This window comes from Anastrepha ludens, chromosome 2, assembly GCF_028408465.1.
Source record: "Anastrepha ludens isolate Willacy chromosome 2, idAnaLude1.1, whole genome shotgun sequence".
Taxonomy (NCBI): Eukaryota; Metazoa; Arthropoda; class Insecta; order Diptera; family Tephritidae; genus Anastrepha; species Anastrepha ludens.
This window is the reverse complement of record NC_071498.1, coordinates 35865435-35877911: the sequence shown is the minus strand read 5'-3', so window position 1 is coordinate 35877911 and position 12477 is coordinate 35865435. Positions and strand designations below refer to the sequence as shown.

General features: G+C 35.6%; 1 protein-coding gene across 1 annotated transcript in view; it reads left to right on the top strand.

Annotated features, from left to right (window-relative positions):
• Positions 1 to 807: 807 nt before the first annotated feature.
• Positions 808 to 12477, top strand: part of LOC128857506 (microtubule-associated protein Jupiter-like) — a 71385-nt gene continuing 59715 nt past the window's right edge. The window contains exon 1 of the mRNA XM_054093287.1: positions 808 to 929. Coding sequence (XP_053949262.1) covers positions 808 to 929 — 122 coding nt within the window. The remainder of the gene's footprint in view (positions 930 to 12477) is intronic.

Sequence of the window (12477 nt, the reverse complement as noted above, 5' to 3'; positions counted from 1 at the left end):
TATGTAGTTATGAGTGTATGTGTAGCTAGAGATGCCTGCAGCCAGCAGCGTTTGAGCAGGCGAAGGAGGTGTCGCGGTGGGTGGTGGTGCAAGAGGAGCAAGGTGAGGGCAAATAGCCGCAAAACTATATTTAAAGCAGCTGCTGTTTGTGACCACCTGAACGCTGCTAATCGCTGCTGGATATAAAAGCAACTTCATCAATGAAAAATTTATTTTCTATGCAATTTTGTGTTGTTTCTTCATTAATTTTTAGTTGATTTTTCTTATTTTTGTTTTTTGATTTTTCATTCATACCTTTTATTTTAGTCCATATTCGCTAACAGCGAAATTTTCTTCGGCTCACATTCTCCAACTGACTACTTTTGTATGCTGAGTGTCTACAAGGGCAGCTTCATTGTGGCTGCTGCAGAAATCAATGGCAATTAATCAAACGTTGTTGCACAAGCCTTGTGGCTGGCAGAAGTGAACTGAGTTGCGCTGTGCTGTGGTGGCTGACTCGCTGACTGGATGGTTAGTCACTAAACAATACTGAATAGCAAAAAAAGTGAAATATGAGATGTGAAAAGAGCACTCATACCCGAAGTTGTGCTGAGGCTAACACGAAAAAAACAACAAAAAAAAAACAGAATACCAGCTGCGCGCATGCGCCACAACTTCATTACATGCCACAGAGAAATACATCAAATACCATGCATGCTCGTCCGCCACCGTCATACAAGCAACATACATATCAAAGCCACTAACATTTGTGTGTCGCGCGCGCACAATAAAGCTCACATTCACCGAATGTAATCACCGGCAATCACAATGGCAGCAGCGGCACATAGCACACAGCACACAGCGGTGGCGATAGCTCTGGCGGCAATGGCAGTGAACACCCACCGCCTACCTACAATAAGCCTATTGCTGCCGGTGGTGGTGGCGCGCTGGTAGGATTGCCGGCTCGTTGACTAGATATCCTCAGACTACGACCACAAATGTACATATGTATATACTAGGGATGCCAATATTAGCGAAACACTTTGAATTTCGGTATTTCGGTATTTTTTGAGGTAATCCCGTGATCCCCTTATCTCACTTTGGAACATAAGTAAAAATGCATAAACCAATATTAGTAAAAATGCAATAACTCGACTGAATGAGTTGCTTTATTTATAATTATAGGGGTTTCAACGAAAACTTTGTTTTTCAAAACAAAAAAACAGAATTAATATGAAAATTATTAAAATTTGCATTATATTAGAAATAGTGTGTTTTTACATTTATAGATGAAAAATAAAGTCCGACAGATGTCTAGATGTCGCTTCTTTCTTCAAAATTTCCAATTACTTTAAAAAAAAAAGGCGAGCCTATTTCGTTATCACGTCACGGATTTTGAGTTTTAAACAGAATCAGAAATAATCCATTCGTGTTAAATAAATTGACTGGACGCCGCAGTTAATATCTGAATTTCTTGAAATTATGCGATCGGGAAATTTGCTTTGCAATAAATTCATTGTTTCGGTGGCTGTGTGGCATGTGGCACCATCCATATCATCACTAATAGGCCAAAATTCAGTTGTTAGCATCGATTATTAGCCATTGACCCTAACTGCTTCTCGCGCTGAATTAAATGAAAAAAATCCCTAATCCAAGTTTTGTAATAAACAAATTTTTGTTCTTTCAATTCGATATTTAAATAATGTTGGGATCCCGAGGTTTCCGGGACCTGAAAAACACTGGGATCCCGGGATTGGCATCCCTAGTACATACATATCCATAGATGCATGTGCGCCTGATATGTATGTACATACATATATACATACGTACATGTCTACGTGCCCGATTGATCTTTCCAACTCTTATTGCTGGTTGCTGCAATTCCGTCCAAATGGCAGTGCCACATTGGAAGCGGAATTTAAAGAAGTGAAAAACAACATTTCAATAGTCGCATAAAATAAAAGAGTCAAGCGCGCGCCCACGTCTAATAGAAAAACTCCAATTGTGAAGTATGTAACAATTGCACAGGCGCAACGATGCAGTAAGATTACAATGACTATTGAGCTTGCGCGGCACTCCATCTGCCTAGCATATGAGAGCTACTACTTACTATAAGGCCTCCTTGCTGAATGCCCACTGATGGCATGTGAGTTGGTAGCAAGTCGCCAGCCACCAGCGCCACATACCATTGGCCATTTTGGGTTAACGAAGAAGACAAATTGTCGTCGACGCCACTGCCGTTGGATGACGCCCCTTCAAAGCAGCGCTGGTAGCTTTAACTACATGCATATCCTCTACACCGCTGTTTGTGTGTGTGTTTAAGGAAATGTAGTAGTTTGAGTAAATCACACTGTAGGCATACATCCATCTGGCTTGGCTTGGTTGGCTGGCAGTATGAATGTTTACCGTGCTGGCTGTCGGGATTACTGCCGCCTTCGTATTTGGCATTGAGCTGAATGTGAATTGGCGAAATTTACAATGTCGCCAGTTGACGACAAGTAGGTAGTGCGTTTGCTAGTAGTTGCATGCAAGTTTTAAGTATTACCAAGCAGTAGGCAGGCAGACAATCAATCGAGACAGACAATAGTCAGCAGTTGTTTGATTGGCGACAAGCAGTTGCTAGAGTCATCGCTGATTACTTGACTCTGGTGGAGACTCTAGTCTGCTGCCGCTGCTGCTGGTGTCTAAATTCGGCGTTAAATGAAGTTGTCAAACATTTTTTGCTTAACGTTTCTTGCGCGGTCACATTGTTAGAAGTAAAAAAGTACTCGATTCAGTGTAGATGGTGGATGTGGCGGCCGTGGTTGGCGCTATGGTCGGAGTTGTTGGTGACACTGGTGACTCCACAACACGCTTCTTTTCACTTTGCTGACTTATTGGCATTGGCTTTTGATTACTTACTGGTATTGCATTTATTGAAATGTCATAAAGTTTTGGTTTTTTTTTTTATTTTTATTTTTTCGCATCAGCGATCATGTCTCACTCACCTTCTTCTGGTCATTATAGTTAACAAAGTGGTTTTGCAGAATGAATACTAATTTTAAATTTCTTTAATTGCTTTTGAGTGAAAGTCCGAACTCGGCCACATTAAAAGTTAAATATTAGACGCTTTGGAAAAGGCAAGAGCGATTCCATGTCAAGCGATTCATGTCGATGTCAGGTGGACATTCTTCCAAAATTGGTTCATTAGGCTTCAGTATAATAAGAAGTAAATTGAAAACATTTTGGAAAAAAATAACTTAGCGATTTATTCAATGTGAAAATTTTGGTATAGAGTTTTCAAAGTGAAATATATTCGGTTCTTTTTAAGATTTTTACAAATTTTTTCCTTTATAATTTTTAAGGATTAAATATGCTTCTTAAAAGAAAGTTCTCTGACGAAAAAATTATATATTATTTTTTTAATTTTTTAGTTTAAAATATACTTAAAAAAATGTTTAATTCAAAATGTTTGAGACAAATTCAATGTTTCATTAATCCCTGGAAGTTTCATAATGTGATTTCATTACTTTTCGAGTCATATTCATCGTTTAAGATCAACAAATCGGCGATAAACCGAAGCGTCGTTAGAGATACACAAGCGCACAAACCGCTCATCTGACTTGAATTTTTATGTAGTCACTTCTAGATGAAGCAAAACAATGGTCGGGGTGGAAAGGTTTAAGAGTTGTCAGGTGGTCGAAATAAAGTATTTTTTAGACATCTATTATCGGATTTTCGTCCAGATTTTGAACTATTTTTGAACATCATTTCGGAAACGACTTCACATTCTCGCATTTTTCGCCTGAATTATCTTAAAATGTTTTACGCGTGGAACTTGCGGAATAGTATTAATGTTATTTTCCAACAGAAGATGAGATGTAGAAGATGAAATGTGCTGTGTCATTCTTTTTCTTTTCATTTCACATTTTCTTAGTTTAACCGTTGGTATAATATTTCATGGTTCTTGATTTTTTTTTTTCAATTTTTAATGTTTTATTTCATTTTTTTGTTTTCTATAATTTTTTTTATAATTTTCTTTTGTTTTTTTTTATTATGGTTTTTTTTTTAAATTACATGCTCTTATACATTATACATATCTAAATGCCTTTGCGCTATTTAAAGATTAAACAGATAATAGAATAGCAAAGCGATTTTCACACAACAATAAAAGACCCACAAGCAAGTTTGCAATTGCGCTGTTTTTTAGTCAAATACAAATCCCGTTGCTGACCCAGTAAGTATATAAGTAGTAAATGCGGAGCGCAGCACTTTTCTGGAATAACCAAGTCTACTAAGATCGTGCATACATACATACATAAATGCAGATAATTCCCATAATTTGATGTACTGCTGTTCCCATGCACAGCTTTTTTTTTGTTTTTTCTTACTTTTCGCATTCAACGAAATTGTGCTGAGATTTGTTTTTTTACTGATGCGAAAATTTACTGGCGCAAATAGATAATTTCTCTTCTCCACAGCCGACACTAATTTGCAAGTCGCCGGTGTAGAGTTCTTAGCGTAGGAGATTATGCCGCGAACGACTGCAAAACGAAGTCTGACTCCCACAGCATTTTCTGTGGTCGGTCAGGTTGTTCTTTCATTATGCTTCACTTGTATTTTTTTATGTTTATGCTAGTCTAATACATGCAGTAAAATTTTGCTTCCTGTTTCACTAGAAATTAGAGCAAACACCGATTACATTGTAATGCTTTTAAATGGATTTAATGCTGACTTGCTTCGAGCGCTACTTAAACAACAAGTGGGAAGTTGCGATGCAAAAAATGGTTCGCATAATAGAATGGATGGGAATAATTGGGAGGGAAAATAAAAGAATTCAAGTGAAGAGTGCAAATATTTCACTTGGGAAAAATTACTGGTATTTAGCTTACGATTCTCGCCTTCTAAATGTACGCTGCTGCAACAATGTATTGAAAAGTACTTGGAAGTGAATTCAACTTCGGTCTGGTGCGAACCATATAATTTGCCAAGTGATTTGCTCACTAATTACGATATTAAAATGGGAGTACTTGCTGCCGGAGAAATGGCAAGCAAGTGTTTCACCTTTCACTGTATTGTAAGCAAGAAAGAGGGTATGTAACGGAAATTCGGGGTTAAGAACGCTGTTGGGTAAATGATGTTGTGAATATGAAAGGTAGTGATCTTCTATGTGGATATGTATGCTTATGTATGTGTGTAAAGCAGAAGAGTTCATTCGTTTTAACTTTACCACAGCGAAAGCTAAAACTTATTTAAAAAAAAAAGTTAAGTAAAAACATTGTTTTTTATGCTTTGTAGATAAACATGTTTTTTCTCACACTTATGAATTTTTTTCTTTTGGCGTTATATAAGGTGGGTTTGATGATGGAGCTCACGTATTATACAGGGTGGGTCATGTAAAATTTGCTTTTTGAATCGGCTATAAAAAAAACCAATCAATATTTTTTCAAACTTTTTTTATTTTGAAGATTAAACGTTGTCATTTATGAATGAAAAATAATATCGTTCAAATGACTGCCACGACTGGCTTTACAGTAGGCCATTCGATCAGCCCAATTTTTATGCACATTTTCGATTGTTTGGGCTCCAATCTCATGAATGGCAACTTCGATTTCGTGTTTTAAATCATCAATCGACTCTGGATGGTTCGCAGAGCATTTGTCCTTAACGGTTACCCACAAAACATAGCCCAACGGGCTTAAATCACAGCTCCGAGGCGGCCAATTGATATCGGAATTTTGGCTGATTATTCGGTTTTCAAAAAGTTCTAAAAGTTCGAGTGTAACTTTGGCAGTGTGACAAGTTGCACCGTCCTGTTGAAACCAAATGTCGTCCATGTCATCCTCTTCAATTTTTGGAAACAAAAACTCGTTGAACATGTCATGATTATTCGGATTATTCGGTTTTCAAAAAGTTCTAAAAGTTCGAGTGTAACTTTGGCAGTGTGACAAGTTGCACCGTCCTGTTGAAACCAAATGTCGTCCATGTCATCCTCTTCAATTTTTGGAAACAAAAACTCGTTGAACATGTCATGGTAACGCTCGCCATTTACTGTACCCCCCGAAGAAGAAGAAGACTCACCACTTTGGAAATAGGTTTTCAATATTTCCCAGTTTTGTTCAAGCGTATAGCGTCCCATTTCGTAAATGTCAAACCTTTAAGTAAATTAGGAACACATTTGACATGTCATTTGTGTTACCATTCTCAAAAGAATAGGTGGTTCAAAAAGCAAACGCTATATGGCCCACCCTGTACATACATATGCTACAAGGAATAATAAAACGGGGAAACTGGCTTTGAAGGTTTGAATTTATTATTTTTTTTTATATTTTTCCCGGTAACAACTTTTTCCACAGGATAATAGAACTGCAGGTGGTGATTTCTGTTTACTTATCACAAAAATAAAAATTTGTTTTCGTATTACACTAGTTTACTATTATTTTGACCTGCGGCACTTCACTGTCCAATCATATGCAAAATTTGATAAGTCATAAAGTCAAATGTTACAAAAGGATAAAAGTTTTCGAAATATAGTTAAATTGGTTTTCACTAAATTAACATTATCTCCGGATTTATTTTGTTTTATAAACTTTTTTTGAAATCAAACGTAATTGAGTTTACTATCAGAAGTTGATGCAATACTTACTTACACACTTTAAAAGTTTTTCGAGAATTTTACATAATTTTTAATTAACTTTAGCAACAAAAAAATTAAGTTTCTATAAATTGCTCTTCTTTACTATTTTGCTTTCTTGTAAATCTGATATCGATCGATTTTTAGGCAACCTACCAGTGAGCTAGAGACTTAAAGCATTGAATGTAACTCAACCCTCGACTGACAATAATTATTGAGGTGTTAGATTTTCATCGAGATTTATAAAAAATTAGCGGTTGGCCGTGAGAAAAACATGGATTTTCGAAATTTTATCCACAAACTTTTAGTGACTCACCCTATGTCTATTTTCAGTTTAAAATCAAATGGCATATCATTTGAGGTGACAGGGATTCTTGGAATCATAGTATCTTCTCCTCTTGATTTCCGACTTCCCACTTTTGTACAATTGGTTATAACTTCGTCTAAGGGACATGTACGCTAAATACGATACATATACGTGAAATAGCTAGAAAGATATGATGAATAGTTATTCCTCTCAAATGAGGCGTAGCTCCGCCTATTTTCCTAAAAATAATATATGATCTTATATGTACGTATAATCCATGATGGGAAGAATAATGAGATGGCGCCTATCGTGGTCCCGTTACTTTGCTCTCAGCGAATTTGACAACAAGTTACGTGATTTTAGTACCAGTATGGCCAGCATTTTTGATTTAGCATTTTTTTGTTTTGTTATTTAGGTTCGGAGTTTTAGTTCTTTCTTCATGACATTTTTCTAGCCTGTTCTAATTAAAATGTAACGTTTATAATTTTGTAAAATATAAATTTTTTAATAATAAGTTAAATATTTCACTCAGTTGTATTTAGCTTTACTTCTTTTTAACATTTGGTGGCATTGCCCGCCATTGCAGGTGTTGTTTGTTGGTGTTCTTCTGCTTTCGGCAGTCAAATCTCTCTCTCGCTACTGCAGTGTTGCCTAGCTGTGGATATAAAAACGCACTAAAATGCCCACTTAAGGAAAATAAACACCAAATCTTTATTGAATTACTTAAAGAACTTTGTATGCGTGACAAATTATTTTTAAAATGTGCTTTTTTTTAATAAATGTGTTATGGTTATGTATAATTTAATTCATTCGTTTTTTTTTGTTTTGTTAAGCGAAACTCTTTTGTTAACGGAACGACTTTTTTGCTATATTTGAGGTTATGTAACTAGATAAGGTACTATTTTTATAAAAATTTCATAATGGTTTTTTTTAGTATTTTCTGGTATTTTTTTGCTTAATGCCCTATGTCCCACTAAGAATTGATGACCGGAAGTAACGATTACACCTCTATGGTTTTTAATTCGCATTCAGTAAGTTCAAAAGCTTTTTAAAATGTGTAAAAAGGTTTTCAATCTTAAGAAGAGTTGAGAGAAGATTTAATATTCTTGCATAACCTTAGAAGGAGCAAGAAATTAAATTCACACTTCCAAAATATCAAATATTATAAGAACCAACAAATTTTCATTAGCACTAAAATCTTCTCGGAGTGGCCTTTTTTTAACCTTCTTTTGTATAAATATACAGTTTTTTTAACTTAAAGTTTCGGTAGCTTTAAATTAAAAAAAAAAAAGAAACAAACACGAAACTTCAAAATTTTCGCATTTTCGGTATAAAAAAGCACTAAATTTATTGCGAAGAGCAAATGGTTGGCAATACTGCACAACTCGGAAAAACGTAACCTCACGCACTCTTGATGGGCGCAATCTTCTTTCTATCATTCTTGCGTATAATCTATATACCAATTATTGTACATCTGCGTCAAATAGTTGGGAAGATATATTAGATTTGGCAACTTTACCTATATTGTGCCCAGGGATTACATGAGCCTACTCTAAAAATTTCATAAATATCGATAAAGTACTTTGAATGCCTATAAAAGGCACCCGCACATACGCACATTCATTTTTATTTATAAGACATAGGCGGTTTCAATTTCACGCTTATTTATTTTTAGTTTTAATTTGGAAGTCGACCAGCTTTATCCAGATATATATTTTTTTTCAAAACTCAAAAAATTAAAGTTTACAACATCTCGTGAACTGTTCTACTTTCTTAATACTCGGATTCAGCAATAAATTTTATTTAAAAAATTGCAGCGACATGGTATTCTTTTTCTTCAATAAATTTCCCTTACACGTTTCATGCTATACTCAGATATCAACGAGCCTCATTGAAAACATCAAAAGTCAAATTTCTTAATGCTGTGCAACATTCTGTTTAACGCGCTTATACTCGTAGCAAAATCGTCCCCAAATGTAATACGCGCGGCTTCAACAGGTGTCTGATGATATTTAATGACTGCACTTTAGTTTCACCAGTAAACAAAGCCTGTACACAAACGTAACTAATGAAGGCGATTTCATGATTTTCTTTTAAATTTTCTATTCTTAGTTTTGTTTTTTTTTTTTAGTTTTTTCATTACAAAAAGTTATTAAAGATTCGAAAGCAGAGATACACAGCTTACACGGATACATAAATAGAAATCATAAGTTTGCGCAAACGCAAAACGGTGTCAGATAAAAAACTTAAACTTTTATCGAAATCTATTGTTTTTTCTGCTTGTGAAAAGCTGCCTGCGTCTGTTGCCATTTCAGCGACACATTTGGGTCAGATAGTGTTGTTATGTGTTGCCACAGGAAATTGTGAGCTTCATTCAATTCTTTTATATCTTAATAGTTTCTTAATGTCAACATACGTCTTATTATTTTTCTTAAATAACACTCAAAACACTTTTAGAATTTTGGCAAATTTCAAAAATACGCATCCGTAAATTTCCCATACCAAGCCTGCAGCGAGGTTTAGTCATTATATCATTTTATTCATTACCGACCTCATTTTGCACGACGAAATGAATATTTCCTTCGTTTTAAGTGATGAATGCAATAATTTTTTATTAGTCATGACTGGGACTATGTGACTAAAAAAAATCAGTATTTATTCATTTTGTTGAGCATGACTGGAAGTCATCAAGTTCTTTAATCATTTGAGTGCATTTCATCCTTCATCATTTCATTGCAATTGCAGTCATTGTTGTTGTTGGAGCAGCATAAACATTCGCAATACATATACGGAGAATGCTTTGGGAGGGACAATCCTTGGCTGTATATACATAAATCCGAGTCGTTTCGTAGAACCGACTGCCTTGGGAGGGCAATTGCAATTGTAGTCTTTTGGAGCGATTTGCGATTGAAATCTGCCACTGAATTTGTAATCTAAGCTGAATTTTAAACTTTCATTAACATATTTTAATTTGCGAAATCTGAAAGCACTAAACAAAAAACGTGCAAAACAACGTTCTTCAAAAGCTAAAGCGTTTAGCTAAGGCCCGCGTTAAATTGGACTGCCTATGAATGCAAAATTAATCACCAGTCGTGGACAACCGGAAAGCTTAGTGACTACTATTCCGCACCCTTTACTCTAAAAAGTGACTAAAAGACTGCAGTTGAAAAGTGTTTTTTAACGAGTGTCACTGCAACGATTTTAAGTCGTGCACCCCTCACCTTACATAGCAATAAACAACACAACGTCTAGAAAAAATCAGCGCGGATGAAAGGGAGCGGGTGAATTCCTCGCATCACATTCCGTTCGTCATACAGAATAAGGGTGTTTTTTTTTTATCGCGGAGTGGACTTACACAAGTCAAAAAGGAGGGTGTCCATTTCGATGATATAATCTAGCCACGAAACCGCCGTATTTAGTGGGCAACGCCGGTGAGCCCATAGAGTAACATTCTATCTATTGTAAGGGTGTGTTTGTGGGTAGGTTCATTGCTGTGCAGGAGTCAGTTGAACTGCATAAGTAAGCGTAATCACATAAATAATACATAATAATACCCCAATTCTACCGAAGTATATTTACTTATAATTTAACCATTTTAATTTTTATTAGGGAGCCTTAAGTTGCCTTGGGCGAAGCCCGATAAATCTGTCAGAAAGCTAGGACTTGACATACATACAGGGAAGGGAGCTTAGCTTTCTTGCTATCACTCAAATGACAGTTACGGTAGCAGGCATTCTTGCAAAATGCTTACTGGGTGGCCCGTGCTCCGTAAAAAGAAGTTGCTACCATTTTGTGCGCCTATCCTGTTTGTCTATTTAGCAAATCCTCATTATACTGTAATTCGAGTAAAGCCAGCCTCTTAGACAATGCTCAAGTTATTTCTAAACCGTAGTTTCGGAGCAGTACTAGGCTCCTCAGAATAAATGCCTGCTGTAGCACTGTAGTGCATCTTAACTTGTTGGCATATAGAGAGATAGGCTTCCTTATTGGATAATTCATGTGTCCTGGACTCCCACCTAGGTGGAAAATGTACATCGCAAGTCTAATACTATTTGATGTTCCTCTCTAACTATGGCCTATGATTGACCGTTTCGTTGAAGTTAGTTATTTTCGTACAAATTTTCATTTGATTCTCCATCATTAGAATATTTTTATAACAAGTTGATGTAACGCTCCTTCGAGCCTTCTCTTTGTGAGCCTTTTAATTCTTTCTCAAAAGGATATCTTAAATAAGAGATTGCAGTAAAATCTTCAGGAATTTAAGTATGCAAATCATAAGAAAAATCTTTTAGCCTTTCGTATGAGTAGATACATACATTCATACATATGTACATATTCATATGTGAGTGGAGTTGAGTAAAAAAATTTACATGCTGCCTCCAAAGGACAAAAAGTTTCAATGAAAAGCGTTTCATGCCTGGAATGTACACACTGCTAATCTGCTGGTGATCGCTCTGAAGGCAAAATACTTTCTCAACAGTCATGCACCGATTATGTATGTACATACATATATACATACATAGGTAGAATTAACTTCAACACTGGGCTTTGGTGGGCAGTCGGAATTTCCATTGCAATTTTTACCGCTGAACATAAGCCCTTTAAACTTTAAAGCAATAATTTCAACCGCTTTGGTTCGCCATTTACGTACATACATACATATGTACATATGCATGAATGTTCGTATGTAAGATAACAATTACAATACATTCCGAAGTTACTAGTTTAAGCTTTATATGCTGTTAATTAAAATTTTCTTGCTTTATTATGTTGAAACTGCGCTGAAGTTTTTATGCTCATAATTTTGTATTTTTTGTTTACATTTTCTATTTATTTTGCTCTATACAAACATTTTTCTCACCATAGAAAATGCACAGCTAATGAATTTGAGCTAATTTTTTTCTCTGTACTTGTACACATTAAGCTGCAGCGCTAGATGCAGGAGAGCACATCATTGTGGCTGAAAATGCATACCAAATGCACAAATACATAAGTACACATGCATACATATGCATATAAAACTGCAACTGAAAAAAGAAGCAACAAAACCTAACTAAAACAATGTGCTCACTATGCACTACATATAGTGACAACCAAACAATCCTACTAATAACAATAACATGGAGCTGCACTCGAACAGCAGTCAAGCACACCATTCAATCATAGCAACAACCACCAACCAACCACTCACTCACGTGGCTCTTCGCTGCTTTACTAAAGCACTTGCTTTTAAATTTTCTAAAAGTATGGGCTTTACATTCTCCAACAACAGCATCATCACTATAATAGAAAAACAAAAACTACTCGTTTATCTTTGTTTGCATTGGGCTTGGGAAACTGTGTTAATAAAGCATTTCAATCATGTAATCGACCAGCAAGAAAAGCAAGAAAATCAAACAAAAAACTAAATATTTTTAAAAGTTGTAAAAATGCATTAATGTGGTAAGAAGTATTTAAAAAATGTATAGAAAAAGCAACATAATCCATCTTCTTCGCACCAGTGTTGGAAGGTGTATCTAATTAAGAGCAAAGCTAAGATTGATGAAAGATGTGATTGAAGATGATTAATATTCCAATC